This window comes from Lutjanus erythropterus, chromosome 3, assembly GCF_056507025.1.
Source record: "Lutjanus erythropterus isolate fLutEry1 chromosome 3, fLutEry1.hap2, whole genome shotgun sequence".
Taxonomy (NCBI): Eukaryota; Metazoa; Chordata; class Actinopteri; order Lutjaniformes; family Lutjanidae; genus Lutjanus; species Lutjanus erythropterus.
The window spans coordinates 3,653,954-3,670,803 of record NC_139319.1 but is presented as its reverse complement, the minus strand read 5'-3'; the positions used below and the strand labels follow the sequence as shown (position 1 = coordinate 3,670,803).

Below are 16,850 nucleotides of genomic sequence, written 5' to 3'. Positions count from 1 at the left end.
CCAAAAGAAAAAAATGATGCATTGTTGCATTTTAGTTGTGATTCAGTTCCTGTTCACACTGACTTTTTACAAATGAACCACAGGAGTACACATGAAGTTTTATTCAGGTCGTTTAAAGTGATACTGATACCAATAGAGCACTCTGTTCGATACCTTTTCTGCTTTTGGCCACCCTGAAGCTTTCTTCATGCTTTATTAGGTGCTTAGCCACATTCACATTTATCCCTGAAATAATCCTCCCACATTTTATGCATTCTTATCAAACATCACGGGTGTGTGAGATAGCCTTACTTTAGACCATTTTAGTGCCAAACTATACAAATAGTAATTTTTCATAGATCTGGGTACAGGGAAAATAGGAAAATAGCCGCACTTATGTGCATACATGCTACCTTAGTTACCATGTTATTTGTATAAATTCAATAAATGGCCTATGGATTAATTATAAGATCGCTACCTGAACAGATTTCATGATCAGAGGATAGATTTATTAGTAGTTTCGCTTTTGAAGTCTACTAAAGTCTACTACAGTAGTTTTAAGTCTACTAAAATCACATATCTGCTAACATAAATTCCTGTGGTTGGGTCATTTTCTTCCACACCACAAACAAACCAGAGTCCACTTGAAAGTGGACCGAGAAGCACCTTTTCAAGTGGTCTTGGTCTGGTTGGTTGGTCTGCACCAGTGGTCAGTTGACAGCGTTCACACCAGCCCAAACGAACCACACAAACCTCTCCAGGGTTCATTTTAACTGAACCAAACAAGTTAGGTGTGTAGCCTTTGGAATCACTTGCAAAAAGGGGCTTGACCAAATGCAATGTCTCGGTTTCTTTTCTATGAAAAGTGGTAAATCACTTGCAAGGACAATGATGGGGTCAGGGCTGGCGAGGTGTACAGGACTGTTAAGAAACTGGAGTAGCAATAAGAAATTAGGAGGCTTTATTTCATAAAAAAAAAGGTTTGTTTAGTTTGTTAAATGAAATACAAATAGCAAGTCCACATTAACCCCTCTCTTACTGCTGCTGAAATATATTAGTTACTTTTAGTCTGTGTTAAAAATGTTGTAAATAATGACAAATACTGTCTTGTTTTGTCAAATGAACAGTCTCAAATTCAAAGATATAACATTTACAATTACATAAAAACAGAAAACCAAGATATCAATGTTTGGCATTTTTGCTTGATTCATTTATAAATATTCTTTTTCTGTTAACCAGCTCTAGTTTTCTCATAAAAGGCCGTTGAGGATAAACATCCTTCATTAAAAATGTCCCGAGTTCTGCTTTTTGTAGGTCATGTGAATGTGAATACTGTGAATCAAAAATAAGTTCCTTGCCACATGAAGCAAGTACAATCCAGTCCTCTGAAAGGATTGATACAATAAAGTAAAAACATATGCAACCCTAATGAAATTCAATATCTACTGTAGTGTTGAGAATGAATGGACCCCTTTTCCCCAAAACACGCCCCCTAATAAGTCCTTATCCTGTGTCTTACTGTGGATGCAGCTTGTAGAGCGTGCCGTCCACGCCCACGGTGATATCCAGGTGGTCCACTCCTCTGTTCTCACGGATCTTGTCCACCACAGCAGCCATTCCGGCACCGCAGATCTGAGCCGCGCGGCGGGACACCGTGCCACACACCTCCTTGACGATAATACTGTCATCACAGGTGCTGTCGAGCCCCAGCTGCTGCAGGATCGCCCTGACCTGCAGCAGCGCCAGACGATCACTGTGGACCAGGAGGGGCAGGGGGAGGGAGGGGGACATGTCAGAGGTCAGCCAACAGCAGGAGAGTCACCGGATACTTCACAGCTGTTCCCAGAGGCTAAGGTGGGATTAAACGGTGTATAAACTCAAGTCGTCACATTGCACCCCCCCCGTCCTCCTCCTCCTCTCATACCTAGGTGTGTTATCCCCCTAGATGCTACTTTTCTCTGAACAATGCTGCTTAAGCGCATGTTTTTCTGCATTTATCCTCTCAAACATACAACTGTTTTTGTATGTCTTGGCCTTAGATTGTATATGAACAAGAATGCATCCAATATTTTGCAGCACTAACAACTATTTCTGGTGTTACAGCTTTTTAAATCTGTCTTTTCTCCAGGAAGCTACAGTATAAAAATCAACATGAACCTGTTTGATATGTAAAGATAATCCATCATGTTGAACATCATGTTGTTTGCTGTGACAAATACTGTTTCAATATTTAAGTTGTAGCTGTTATACACTGTAGTTTAGTGCTGGATTTAAAAAGACTGCTTTGTGTTATCACACGAAAAAAAAATATATGAAATGGTTTTCTCTGTACTTTATTTTGCTTTTTTCTGCAACTTAATTCTCATAGTGTGTGGAAACGGATGCCTGCCAGGTAGATAACCAGCTGGAGGCTATGAAAAATGGTTGGTAATAATGCAAACAAAATGTTATTTTTACTAAATAGACTAAACGTGCACAACCCTTTAAAGAAACATCCTTGAAAAGAGAAAAATCTTTGACGTATGAAAAGAAATTGTGTGGCAGTCAGTCGTTATAATTTATTCTTTTGGCAAATTCCCCTCATCTTTCTCAACTGCTATACATTTATAAGATAATTTGCTATAATAATCATTGAGGCTATACATTCAAACCTTCTGTTGAGGTTTTTGAATGAAGCTTTGAATATCTGTCATTACATTTTATGACATCATCACCCTAAAATCTTTAAAAATCCTCAGTTTGAATAAAGTGATTCATTGGATTAAATAAGTTAGTCTTTTGTTATTAAACCAGCCGTCTGTAAGGAACATAAATTGTCACTTGTGTCAACATAAATGTAATCTGTGGTGCTGTTAGACAGCCCTGTTAATACAGGTGTGTTCCTCTCTTTGTGTGCAGCAGTGCAAGAGCAGAGACCAGAGTGAAAATGTTGTTTTGAAAGGCCCAACTTGAAGAAATATGGATTAAAGTTGAATATTTTGTTAGATAAAGACATGAAAGTTTTGGAAATGATTGCATCTTTCTTCTTTCAGTTTTGGCTTTTGGACTCAACAACACTCTGTTGTTATTAGAAATATTTGGATCACACGAGTGGGAAACAATCCTGCGCAGCCTTCACTGGATTTAAATTCTACAAAAAGGATCATACTAATAATATTAGTGTAGCCTAATCTTTATCTGCAGAAATGAACATGCAGAAACATGAAATGATTTCTCCCTGTGTGATGTTCAAAATTATTAATGCAATGAAAATCTAATTAAACAGTCTGTTAAAACCATTTGCTTGACTGCTGAAATAAGAGCAGTTTTACCTCCAGATACTTTCAAATATGACAGTTTTTTGTAACATAACACACAGTTTTTTGTTTTTTTTTTTGTGTGTGTGCCTTTGGGAGAAAGGTGTCAATCTGACATGTCAAAAAGCCGCTGAAGAATCAGCTGCAGTAACATGCATTAAGTGATTCACTCACCTCTCTATCTGTGACAGGAACTTTGTCTCGAAGATGCCCCTCGTCTTCAACGTCTCAGAGATTTGTCCCCGGAAGAGGAAGCCGCGCTTGGTCAGATCAATCAAAATCTGCCTGACGATTTCACCGAGGTACATGCCGCTGCACATCTTCTCATATCTGACATGTATAAGACAGAGACACATCTTAGTTACATTGCACCAACACAACATAATCCTTCTTGGTTTGTTTATAAAGTGTTTTATGAGTTGGCAAAGTGTTGGAGCTTGGACAGTTGTTCACTATCAAAGGTGTTCAGACTAATAATGAAGACACTGAGGGATATTTTGATACTGCAGGGGTCTTACCTTTGTTTTCCTTCGTTGAGCGAGTTCTCGTCCACCGACTGGTCGTACTTCGTCCTGATATCATCCAGACAGCCGTTGTCTCCAAACGCCCCCCACTCCATGTTGACACACATTCGGCCCTCGGCTCCCCCCACTATCTCAATGTTCTTCATCTCTTCCATGTAACAGGCGTTACTGCCTGTCCCTGAGAGGACACACAGCCACGTCCCGTCAGTCTCTAAAACCCTAAATGGTACCTAATCCTCCAGAACTTTCTGTTTTACATGTACAAATCCCAGAATATTTCTAATTGTTAGCATTTATTGTTTTTAGTGATGTAGATCACTAACATTGGAAACTATATGAAAGTATGGTATAATAAATCTAACAATGTGAGTCAACATCAAGCTGACTAAAATAAATGTGAAAGAACAATCCACTTAAGTGAACTAAAAAGTAAAAACTAGACTTAATACAAAAACTGACTGAAAGGATATTGTATACTTACAAAACTAACTAAAATAAAATTAAAATATCCAGGTAATATTTTTAGTTTTTGTCAATTTGTTCAGATTTGTCAACACAACAAGCACAAGGAGACGTTTGTGTGTATGATTAATGAGACTAGGATGTCTACATGAGTCAGTAGCCTCCACAAAGTGTTGTTTGTATTGAAATAACTTTTCTAAACCTCTGAAATGTACTCCTGATATCATAATGAAAAAATAAACAAAACTAATACTGAAACTAATAAAAACTAAACTAAAAGTAAACATAAAAAAAAACTTAAACGACTAACTAAAACTAAACTGAAATGCAAACAAAAATTATAAACAAGTAAAAATAAACACTGGAAAATACAAAACCAAGTTACCTTCAACTTTTCATAACAAATTCGTAGATTAAATGACAAACAATGTCCCTTTTAAAAGTGGTGGTGTTTGATTTACCTGCGATCAGCCCCACCTCACAGGTGGGCTCCTCATATGCACATGTCATCATCGTCCCCACTGTGTCGTTCACTATGGCGACCACATCCAGCTCAAACTCCTGTGAACAACAAACAAGACAGTTAATCACAGCTAGAAGGACAATGAAACTACATACCTGTTTCAATAAGGTTTGTACACTGGTGCTACATGACGCAAATCAACATTTGTGCTTTTTGTTATAATCCTATAAGGCTTTTGAATTATTAGAATGGAAAATTAAAATGTCAGATGATTTCTTTTACCAAAACTAACTAAAAGATCTTATTAATGCATAATAGCCCTTGTGTTTTCACACAACATTAAAGCAATGTTAAGTCCACGTTTTATGTCCAACAATTGTTGCAGAGTGGGTGTGTTGACAGAAGGATTAATATCAGGCTTGGCAACTTTTCAAACGCCACACGGAGCACAATGCAAGTTCACTCACATTCCCATACAGGCTGCACAATAAAATACACAAGCTGCAAAATTCAGGCGCTCTGCCAAAAAACACACAAAGTACAGAGTATCATCCTTGTCATCGCTGTGTTTGTTCTGAGCTTAAATGAAACCCCACACTGCAGAACCAGACACACACTCCTCCACAATATCTGAAAAGTCGGTTTTCCAGGTGTTACGGCATGCTGGTACAACAATAATCACACACTCCTCCAGTCCTGCGCTTCTTTACCTGCCAGTTAATGATCTACAGTCACTTAATACTTACTGGATCCTCCATCTAAAAGGGTGAAATCAATGTAAGAAACTTAAAGGTGATGACATATGAATGAACAAAACCTTCTGAATACAAAACAGATACAATAATCAGTACTAAAGTGTATTTATTTATATAAACCAGGACATAATTCAGTACAGTAGGTGCTGTTAAGCTGTAGGTTTACACAGCAGGGGGTGGGGTTAAGTGTCTTCATGCTGGAACTGCAAAATTGCAGTTCAGCCCAAATGTGACAGTATGCACAGATTAGCATGTAGCCACGTGATGTACAGTAGTTGACTTGTGCACAATGCTGTAATATTACTGTCTTATCTAATGACTGTTAAATTTGAGTGAGCGCTTTATTAGAGGGTTCCTCTTAGTCCGTCATTGCTGCAGTTCAGGGAACATTTTCATTTGTGTACTTTGGCAAAATAAAACAGTAGTTCTATACAGGTAGACAAAACAAACACCTTGCGCCAAAGGCCTTCAGATATAAAATCATTTAATCACATTTAAAAACATTGCTACAGAGGTTTATTGAAAGCCAGTTAGCAGCATCTATCAGCCAAGAGGTCTGCCAGTCAAACCTTTTGGAAGTGGGCTTTGAAAGCAACAGTCTGAGCTGCAAAGATGACAAGCTATGCAAGATGCATTGGCCCCAAAAAAGACGTATATAAAGTATTTAAGTTCTCACATTCCAAGCAGAAAGTGCATCAATGCAGCAGGAAAATAGCAGATACTGAAGGTGAACTTGGATATTTTTCAGCCTAAATCCTATTTTTCCATGTTTTGTGTCTAAGTGACTGATGGGGACAATATTTTTTTAAACTGGTCCAGTATTGAGTGAGATTCCTGCAGCCATCAGCTGTGAAACAGGCAGCAGTAAAGTCCTCACAAGCAATTATAAACTGTCAGTGTATGTCAAATAAAAGTGCTTGCTTTTGCCACTGATGGGCTCAGATGGTTATTTTAATGTTATGGAAAGGACAAAAATAGGCCTACAAAGATAGGCCTTTCTTTTAAGTAAAGTAATAAAGTTAAGTGAGATCGTTTTTGTTTCATTAGAAACAGCTATTTTATTGCTTATGCTAGCAACCAGACTTTATTTACAGAAACAGTAATTACATCATCGTAAAAGCAAAACTGCCTTGGTAAGTCTTTCCACTGTTCCAACAATCACTAACTCTAGCGGTTTGGTTGAAAAAAACCCTTAATTTACAGCGTTAGATGTGAAAATATTCTGACTCGTCACTCTGTTTTCTCTCGCTGCCTCTCTGATGTCCGATTCAGTCTGACCTTCCACTCGCTCCCCTCCCAAGATTTTCACATCCAACTTTGTGAATTATGGGTTTATTTCAGTTGAACCACCAAAGCTTCAGCGACAACAAAGATGTTGTCATCAGACTGAAAAACACGGTGATATGGGGTCCAGGCTGAAAAATACCGAAGTTACCCCGTCATACTGTTGGGTATAAATGCTTGAAATACAGTCAAATATTACCCAAACTTTGCAAAAGTCTTTGCAGTGCTGAATTAGTTCAGAATCTTTTTAATGTTCAACTTACTTTCATCAAGCCCTTATTAAATCATACTAATGGTTTTCTTGTTTTCTTACTGCACAAGAATCCAACAGTAAGGCTGATTTGTCACGTGTTGTGCGTAGAAAGCAATGGAACAAAAACTGGTGTGTGTTTTGCGTCAGTTCTTGTAACATATGATGCTTCCTGTTTGCTAGTACCTCTTTCCTTTTGATCGCTTCCCGAAGAAGCTCCACCACATCCTCACCCTCACAGTCTGTGGCCTTGAAGCCTTTGGTCCAGGTTACAAGGATACCCTGCAGAGCACATAACACTTACTGGAGAATAGCTCACAAATAACAATGCAGCACTCCAGCACTATAATTATCTAAAGGATAAAGAGGTTATAGCAGCCTTGTGACTAAGGGGTCTGCTCTTGAAACCCTGAAGAGGAAGGGAAAATATTAATAGAGACGATAAACCTTGGTGGAACAAAGTTTTTTTGTCAATTATAGTTATTGTATTTTTCTTTAGTCCACACCATTAAATGTAAGGGACCTAGGTCTGATTCTTTGTGCTATTTTTGAGATAATTGGTGAAGAACGTACTGCATCCAAGCTGGTCTGATGGCAGGGGAAGGAGAAGGTGAAACCCAGCGGCAGTCGAGCACTTTTCATCCCCATGTAGTCCAGGAAGTCGGAGATGCAGTGCACAATGTGGTCAAAGAGCTGGAAAGAGACGTGCTTTTAGTGGTTTTTGCAGTGGGAGGTATGTTTGGTTTGCTATCGCTTAATTTTTCTGTGGCGAGACAAAAATGTTTAGATGCATCCTGCCAATGTTGAATCATGTCAACAAAGGAAAAAAAAGAAAATCATTACCTCCTCTCCTGTGCCCTGCATGACCTCTATGGGAATGGCGTAGATTTTGTTATGCATCTCCACCGACCGCCTCTTCCCGCTGCGAATTTTTACCAGAAGCACACGGAAGTTTGTCCCTCCGAGATCCAGAGCCAGAAAATCTCCATTCTCTGTTTTACAAGAAAACAACAAAACTGTTTGTTTTCTTCCATTGTACTGATTTTATTTTAGAAGAATTATTGCTCTCTGATGCTTAAATAATAGAGGCAAGTGATTGTGGTTTAACTTAAACGGCAGGTACATTATGTTTTTGTTTTTCATATATTTTTTTATACCTTCTCCCTCTTCCTTTGACCCTGACAAACCCAAAGCATCTGTATCTGACAACCTGGGAATGAGGCTTAACAATCTTTCGTCAGAATTGCTTGCAGCACCTAACCTACATCACCGGTTTTTGCAAATGGCAGCATGTGAGTTTCTATTTGGGAAAACCCGGAGAAGAACACGGATTGAAGTCGCCCTTTCAATAACATACATGCAAATCTTTTGAAATAATGTGGAAGAACCTGATTTGTGCTGACTACTTCTTATAATGCAGCTCTGATTTTGGAAAACTGCCAAGCAGACAAACTCAGAATTGAAGTACAAACTAGAGAACCTCATCTGAACACTAACAGTGCCAGGAATCTGCCATAAACTATGCAAAACAAGATGACAGAGAATTTACTTGAAGTTGATTCTCTTCCTCTTTGATGTCATAATTGTAACCTGACCTGGTAACATCAGTGCAAATACATTATGTAACTTACTTTCTTTCAATATTTCTAAAAAGCAGCTGTGTCTCTACAGTACAGTCCTTTTAGTGTAGGTTCAGGTAATTGGTTGGTCTCTGGTTGAAATTATTGATGCAGTCTAAACCCACTCATTTATCTAACTTCAAATTGATGGACACTGTATTGGTTAAAACATATTGTAAAACTAACTTCAGACTGCTAGAGGTCCACAGTTTTTCCTCCACACCTGACAATAAACACTTTAAAACTGACTTGACTGAACATGGTGATATGCAGCTATTCTTCCAAACTTGCAAACACAGTCAATTAATCAATAATTATACCACACAGCAAACATATGATGTGATCGATCGGTTATTTTTGCCACCTGCTGGGCTGAGAATCACATCCTCACGCATCATGTTTTGTGATCAGTTTAGTTACTTTGATCTTTTGCTGCATGATATACTGTAGTGTAACAGAAGTGTAATAATTCCCTCTGACATTAGCAGGGGATGTTTCTATTTCAGGTGAGACAGTTCACCGGGAAACTCTGGTCTCGCTACTCTACAACCTAAAGATAGATAAACTGATTCATCTTTAGTAACTTCATCTTTAAAGTAGGTCAGAAACAGTTGGATATACATCAGTGATCAGTCTTTAGTAGGGCTTTGACTAACAAACTGGTTTTATTGTTGATTAATTTTTAGATTTGCTAGAATAATCAATTGTTTGGTCTGTCTTGTTTTTCCCACAATGCAAAGATATTCACCTTACTGTCATAAAGGAGTAAAGAAACCAGGGAATATTTACATTTAAGAAGCTGAAATCAGAGATTTTTGTCTTTTTTTTTCTTTCAAACTGATTAGTTCATTATCAAAATGGTAGCCAGTTTAATAATGGGATTATATTGGATTCATTGCAGCTGTAGGCTTCAGTCACCTGTTCCATCTGGTGTACTTCGGACAAACGTTGGCAGCATTTTGACTGTAGCATCCTTGTGGGTGTCCTTCTTGAGGCCTCTTTCAATCTCCACCCTCATGCGTTTCTTCACTTCCAACAGCTGCGCTTTGCTCAGCCGGAACTCTGCCAGAGTCTGCTGAATCTGGCGCGCCTGCTCCGTCAAACGGTACGCCACTGCTGTCACCATGGCTGCGCCTTTCGCACTCCCACTCTCAGACAGCAGGAAGCGGACATCTGAGTCTGGGACCAAGCGTCGCACTGTCTTGTGCAGACGGCGGGCATATCTGTTCAGAAAGCAGAGGATATCCTGATGAGAGAGGCTCGATGGGTGTAACAGAATCCGAAATGTTCACATCTAGGAATGATTAAATAAGCAAAGTTTTACAATTGTTATGTATATATTAACCTTAAGTAACTAATTTTGCTCAGAACTGTTAAAGGGACAGTTCACCTCAAGATCAAAAATACATTTTTTTCTCCTGGCCTGTAGTGCTACTTGCAGTAGAATTTACTGGAACTACTTTAGAATCTACTAAAGCTACTTTCTTTTCACTAGAAAGAAAGCAGTTCCTACATGAAGCTGCTCACAACGAGGTCTGTGGATTACTTTGATTAACTGGGTCATGTTGTTTAGAAAGAGACACTTGTTGCTTTGAGCCCCACGGTCCGAGTGTTATTTAGTTCCATCATACTGGAGAGAAGCCAGACATCTCTGCAACCGATATCTCCTAAACTCACACTGAAAAAAAAATCTAGGCACAGGCCAGAGAAAAAATATGTATTTTTGATTTTGGAGTGAATTGTCCCTTTAATTCGGAACCAAAAATGTTATATTACAATTAGATATAGCTTAAATCAAAACAAAACAATAATATTTCATATTATCCCACCCAAAAACCAAATCACCTCGTGAAAAATGTATTTCATGAAGAAAAGATTTGGATGGATGTGTGGGAGTTTTTTTGTAAAGACTGACTGATGGGAATCTGAGATCTTCCCACTGTCTGGTCTGGAGTACATCCTCTGTATTCCTCAGAGGATCCTGTCATCTCATTCTGGTTTTGATGTTTTTTTTTGGGGGGGGGAACATTCAGGAAATCACAGCTTTCATTATGAACTGTTACTGCACACTCTACACAACCGTCCCTCTCTGAAAGGAAACTCACTGAGGGTGCATCTTGTAGAGAGATCCATCGATGCCCACGGTGGTGCGGAGGCGTGCGACTCCTTTGTTTTCCTTTAAGCGAGAGAGGATGCCTCCCAGTGTTGCAGCGATCAGATTTGCAGAGCGGAAGGATACGATGGTGCACACGTGCTGCACGGCCAGACAGTCTTCATCTGAAGGCTCCACCCCGAGCCTCGTCAGGATCTCCATACATTTCTTTAGTCCTTCTTTAGTCCTAAAATAACAGGTATTTCTTGTTAGTGAAGCTTTTGTCCCTGCTTTTGAAGAAGAGCAATGAACCAGCAGTTTTTTAAGACTCCAGATGATCATCTATATGTCACGTTTCAAACATTAACGTTTTTAGTTCCTATAAAAAACTTGCTTCCCTGGAAAAACAAGATTATGCTGTTTTATGGAGCATTACCCTGCAAATCATTCTCCCCACTCACTTTTCAATGGCAGAGACATGTTTTGTCTCAATCTTTCCTTTCGTCAGGAGCTCGGGGGTTATCCGTCCCTCAAACAGCAGCCCCTCTTTGGCCATCTTGACCAGGATGAGTCGAACCAGCTCTCCCATGTACATCCCGCTGGCCATCTTCTCAAACCTGAACACAGAGAAACACAGCAGCGTTTTTTTAGATGATGAGCCACGGATGCGGTTTGCGCTAGCCAGTCCATCATCTCATTCAAAAACCCACAGTAGAATTGGCACGCTGCTGTTGCTTGGCAGGATACGGTTTTGGAAGGCATGTCACGTTGTTCCTCCGTTTCTAGGATGAATATTATAGTTTCACCAAAAACAAAGAACATGCTCCTGATGGGGCAAATAATGACCACAACAAATGAGATCAGATCCACAGAAAATCATATCAAACATACGGTTTTGTTTACTGACAGCCACATAATTAAGAAAATGACTGATGCATATCAGCTGCACTGTATGTACTGCACAGTATACAATTACATATATATATGTATATATATATATATATGTATACCAGGAAATGGGACGTTGTTATTTCACAAGACATAATGAAGCGGTGCATGGCAAGCGCGTCAACTAAGTTATTAGCCCGTCTGTGCAGCCGCTCAGTGGCTTTAAGTTTTTAGCTTAGCCACTATAATATCAATTCTCAAAAAACTTTATAGTAGTGTGTTCTTTCTACTATGACAGTATTTTATATTGCATTTTGACCGTGCAGGGTGCACTTGCTTTTTTTTTGTGTGTAAGGCATCTGCACTGGTAATCCGGTCACTTTGTAAGATAAGTTCGGTGTATTTTATATTATATTTGGTACGATGCAGTGTGTACTTGGCACCAGTTTTCAAACGTAAACGTAAATTAAAAAGAATAAAAACATACAATGCCTTCGTACTGCTAATCTGGTGTAATCCAAGTCTCCGAAAGCGCCAACATACCAATTTGACTCAAAAAATGTTATTTACACCATGTTTTTAGTCTGACTCTTCAATGTAGATCTTTAGCTTAGAGCCACGTTCATGTGCAAATACACACTGTCTCAACTGGGGATGTGTGATGTGACGGTGTGCAAACAGCGTGTTGGGACTTTAGGAGACTTGGATTACGCCAGACAAGCCATATGGAGGTTTGTTTTTCCAATTGTTTTTTATCTTTGAAAACTGGTCACCATTCACTTTCATTGTTTTGCGAGATTCTGCAACACTGTTTTCCTGTGAAACTCCCAACGGTGTTGTGCAGACTAACAACCCGACCCTCAATCAACATGAGGGTGAGGTTGAACCTATCCCTTTAAATTGTAACCCGTGTATTATAATATATTTGCATGTTAAAATTACACCATTTCCAGTGTCTTTGTAGCCCTATTTTACAAAGAACATACAGTTTGATCAGTATTTTATGTTGGATGGGCTCATGAACTAGAATCCCTGAACCCACTGGAATCTCTTTTCCCACCAACATGGAATTGGTTCCATTCGTGCACTTAATTTTGACGCAAAATAAACTGTTTTGGTGCCTGGAAAGTTGGTTCTAGGGTTGCAGATTTTGTGCATCTTACTTAACAGATAGTTGAAAATGCTAACAATTGATGGATTGATAATCATTAATAATTAATAAGCTACAAGTCACACATAATTTGCCAATTTTAGATGATCAATTAATGTTTTTAATCACTTAAATTCTTTTTGGTGATTAATCGCTTGATTTTTAATCATTAACATCCCTTCTGGATTCCCATTTGGAACTAAAAACTAGCAGGTTCTCTTAAGTGATCTTAAGTGTGAACCAAAGTGGCCGTGTCATATTCTACAGGTAGTCGTGCCCTGTGCAGCCTCACCCTCAGCCTCACCCTTTGAGAGCACCAGGGTTCCAAGAATCTTGAACTGACCTGGTTTATGAACCAGAAATAGTTTCATGGTAAAGGAGTAGGGGAGAATTTTTAAAGGGTGATCTGTAGTCAGTGTCCCTCAGGTTTATTTCAGGCAGGAGATTTCTCAGAGAGACTAGGCTTGGCTTGAATGAATAGAAGTTTGGAGGAAAATCTTACAGCTGCTTTCCTGGGTTGATCGAGCCTCTGTCGATCTCTCGGTCAAACTCTGTGCGAATGTCTTCTATGGACCCGTTGTCCCCGAAGGCACCCCACTCGGTGTTGATGCACATCCGCCCTTCGTCTCCTTCCACCAGGTCGATGTGACGCAGTTCCTCCATGTAGCAGGCATTCGTTCCCGTTCCTGAAAGGATGCAGAGCTGCATGACTCCTGTCCTGCCTGACTTTTGCTCTGTGGAGCTCAGTAGGCAGTAGAGAGTTTTGTCCTAATGATATCAGTGTGAGGGTTGTATACCTTTGGCGCCCCCACATGTAGAACTGTGGTGGTATTAGTTATGGTAGTATAAGGTACTTATGATATATGTGTTGACCTGTTTTGCTTTTTGTCCAAAGAAAACAAAGATTAAAGTAGACTGCCTTATAATTTTATGAGTAAATAAGTAATAATTTCTCTAAAAACTGTAGTCCGTCGAGTCTTTACCTATAATGATGCCCACTTCGCAGCGCTGATCGTCAAATCCGCAGGTCATCATCGTACCAACTGTGTCATTCACCACCGCCATGATGTCTGCCTCATAGTCCTGGAAAAACAAGAGTATGTTTAACTTAAAACAAAGTGAAGAAATCAGTAATTTGCCCTCAAAAAATTGCATTTTGACCAATAAAATTGGTATCAGAAATGCCTTTAATACGGACAAAAATGCTTGATTGGGTATCAGCAAGCATGCAAGTCTATGCAACGATCCAATATAACATGATTTATTACCCACAAAATAATACCCTGCTGCTGTCTGGCAACATCCCATATGCCATTTTTTCCCCCAGGTCAAACACCAATGATAGCAATCATAGATAATCTATATGAGAGTAATATACAACTATTAGAAAGTAATATATACACACTGGTATTAGACTGGTGGTTGGCTGATACACGATCCTGAAGTATCAATCAATATCCAAAAGAAAAAAATGCTAACAGAACATCTCTCAGTAGAACAGTCACTGTGGTTTGTGTATTCTGAAATGCATCAAACAATGAAACGGACAAAAATAACTGTTTTAGAAAAAGGAAAAAGAAAAAAACCTCACCCCTCGTTTCTTGATGGCCTTATTCAGAAGCTTCACGACATCCATGCCTTCTACACCACTGGCTTTAAACTTCTTTGTCCATGTCAGTAAGACCGCCTATAAAACAAGTTGTTTTATGAGGACGGAGTTTAAGTTACAGTTAGACAGGCTTGGCAAATCCAAAATGTCCATTGCTATTCCAACCACAGCATCAGGCTCCAACAACACATTTCTCAACACTTCTTCCTGATGGTACTGAGAGTACAGTTACACAATTTTTGGCTTTTCTAGAAAAAAGAAATATTTGGGAAAACAATTTTTATAAAACATGCCACACTTCATGCGAATACTGTATGTTTATATGCTTTGTCTCTATAAGATCAGAGAAAATGCAATTAAAAAAACATCTTCAACCCCCATATTACACTGTAACCTTAAATGTCAAGACTTAACAAATGAAATAAGCTCATAATATTAAAAAATAATATCTGAAAGTTGACTGTGGCACAGTTATCTCCTTAACTTCAAACTACACAGCACATTTGTTTACCTCATCTAGTTTGGACTGGGCACAGGGGAAGGAGAACGTAAATCCCACAGGAAGCTTTTTATCCTTGATTTTTTGCTTCTCCATGAAGTCACCCAGGCAATCCGTGACATGGTCAAAGAGCTGCAGAAAGAAAAAAAGATTTTACAGTGTAGAAAAACAGGATAACGCAGACAAAAAACCCTCACCACTGCACACGGACTGCCTCTGAGCTGTGACCACTTTAACAAAGGGTGGATGTTCTCAATAAGGGAAAAATATCAAATATTTTACAATAAAAATGCAAAGAAAGGTAAGGAAAAGTCTGAAAAAAAAACTTGTCGCCAGCCTGTGTCACCTTCTGTCCGCTCACATACACTGTTAACAGTTTTTTTGACCTAACCTATTTCAGCAGCTATGCCATAATTTGTACCTAATAATGTTAAGTTGTAATTTAAACTGCACACGTTTACATGCACATTAAACTTTTCATTATTATTCTGCATATGACAATATTCCTATTTTGACTCAGGTCATGTAAACAGTGTATTCCAGTTGGATATTTCTAAATAGGCCTCATTCTGAATGTAGCATTTTCCAATAAAGACTTGTGGAATATGCTGATAGGTTGTAGGCGCATTCTTTGGCCATGTATACTTTTTTTTTTGGAATGTGCATCTTAGTTTGGGTTCTTATCGCAGTTTGCAGCACACTGCCTCTTGCCTGTTTACTGTCAGCACTGTAAATAAACCAACTAGACAACAGTTTGCAAGGCTGGAGTAGAGATGTGTGCACAGGGTCTGAGGGAGAGAGACACCCACATTTAAACATTATGAAAGACTTTTATATCAACAGGTTTTTGAATTTACTTTGGTATACTTTGTCATTATTTTGTATGACATTACTGCACAATTAATCATAATACAATTGTAATACAACCAAGTGCAGTATCCAAATTGCAGAACAAAATCACATTTTTTTTGAAAAAGGAAAAAACTGTTAGAAAACAGCGTTATACTGAGGTACTTTAGTGCTACAAAGATGACCTGGCTTAACAATCTTGTTCTCCAGATGAAAGAAAATATGTTTGTTTGGTACAGACCCCAATAAATATCACATCACCGTTATTTTAATAGTTTTTTTTTTTCAGTGAACATGAAATTTGTAATGCAAAACTGATCATTTCCACTAATCATGTCACATATTGCAATCGCAATGTCAGTCAAAATAATCACAATATGACTGACGGTTAATGTAAACAGCCAAGTATGAGTATTTAGTTTATATTATATATTTAGTTTTTTTAATAAAGGCAAAAATTGTAAACATAGTCAGTAGTTTGTGGAATTGTATGTTATGTTTTTCATGTTTTTAACATCCTGTCAATCTTATTCATATGAATCGAGGGCGACTAAATATCGGAAAAACCTTGTATAATGGAATATAGTTAAACGACTGAAGTTTACGTTGGCCATTCTTATTCTCTATTATGTCTCAACTTGTTGCAGAAGTTTTTGGGTTTGATGTTTGGGATTAAAACCCCTCCAAAATAAAATATTAAGACACCAAGATGTTGAGGAAGACCACAGACAAATATGCGCTGTGATTTGGTACCAAAAACTTTTGACATTTGAAAGACGGTAGGCGTTGGCGTCCACAGAGAGCGAATGACGTTAAATTACAGTCAAAACAAAACCTCTTTAAAATAGTTGATTAATAACAGATATTGTTACATTTGTGAAAGTAGGATTTATTCCAAGACTGCATTAGTTTTAGCTTGGTGTTCCTAATAAACTGGCAGCTGAGTGTCACATTTCAGGAGGCGAAATGGAGCGATGAAGATACAACATCAACACTCAACACTGACAGCACTATATTGATAACTTGACTAGTTTAAGTGCTAATTAAAACAAAATTTCTTTTGTGATTTTCACTGAGACGACAGCTGTTTGGCTTCATATTTAAAATGCTTATATTTTACTAGAATGCAAA

General features: G+C 38.5%; 1 protein-coding gene across 2 annotated transcripts in view; it reads right to left on the bottom strand.

Annotated features, from left to right (window-relative positions):
• The window catches only part of LOC146329452 (hexokinase-1-like), a 32,523-nt gene that overhangs the window by 1,325 nt on the left and 14,348 nt on the right, over nucleotides 1–16,850 (bottom strand). The window contains exons 4-18 of one of the 2 annotated variants that reach the window (XM_084714715.1): nucleotides 14,883–15,002; nucleotides 14,354–14,449; nucleotides 13,746–13,845; nucleotides 13,265–13,448; nucleotides 11,186–11,341; nucleotides 10,738–10,971; nucleotides 9,551–9,855; nucleotides 7,857–8,005; nucleotides 7,587–7,706; nucleotides 7,200–7,295; nucleotides 5,471–5,482; nucleotides 4,723–4,822; nucleotides 3,794–3,977; nucleotides 3,450–3,605; nucleotides 1,499–1,732 (exon numbers count right to left, since the gene is read on the bottom strand). In XM_084714715.1, the coding sequence (XP_084570841.1) occupies nucleotides 1,499–1,732; nucleotides 3,450–3,605; nucleotides 3,794–3,977; nucleotides 4,723–4,822; nucleotides 5,471–5,482; nucleotides 7,200–7,295; nucleotides 7,587–7,706; nucleotides 7,857–8,005; nucleotides 9,551–9,855; nucleotides 10,738–10,971; nucleotides 11,186–11,341; nucleotides 13,265–13,448; nucleotides 13,746–13,845; nucleotides 14,354–14,449; nucleotides 14,883–15,002 (2,246 nt within the window). The remainder of the gene's footprint in view (nucleotides 1–1,498; nucleotides 1,733–3,449; nucleotides 3,606–3,793; nucleotides 3,978–4,722; nucleotides 4,823–5,470; nucleotides 5,483–7,199; nucleotides 7,296–7,586; nucleotides 7,707–7,856; nucleotides 8,006–9,550; nucleotides 9,856–10,737; nucleotides 10,972–11,185; nucleotides 11,342–13,264; nucleotides 13,449–13,745; nucleotides 13,846–14,353; nucleotides 14,450–14,882; nucleotides 15,003–16,850) is intronic. The other variant, XM_084714716.1, reaches the window with a different exon arrangement.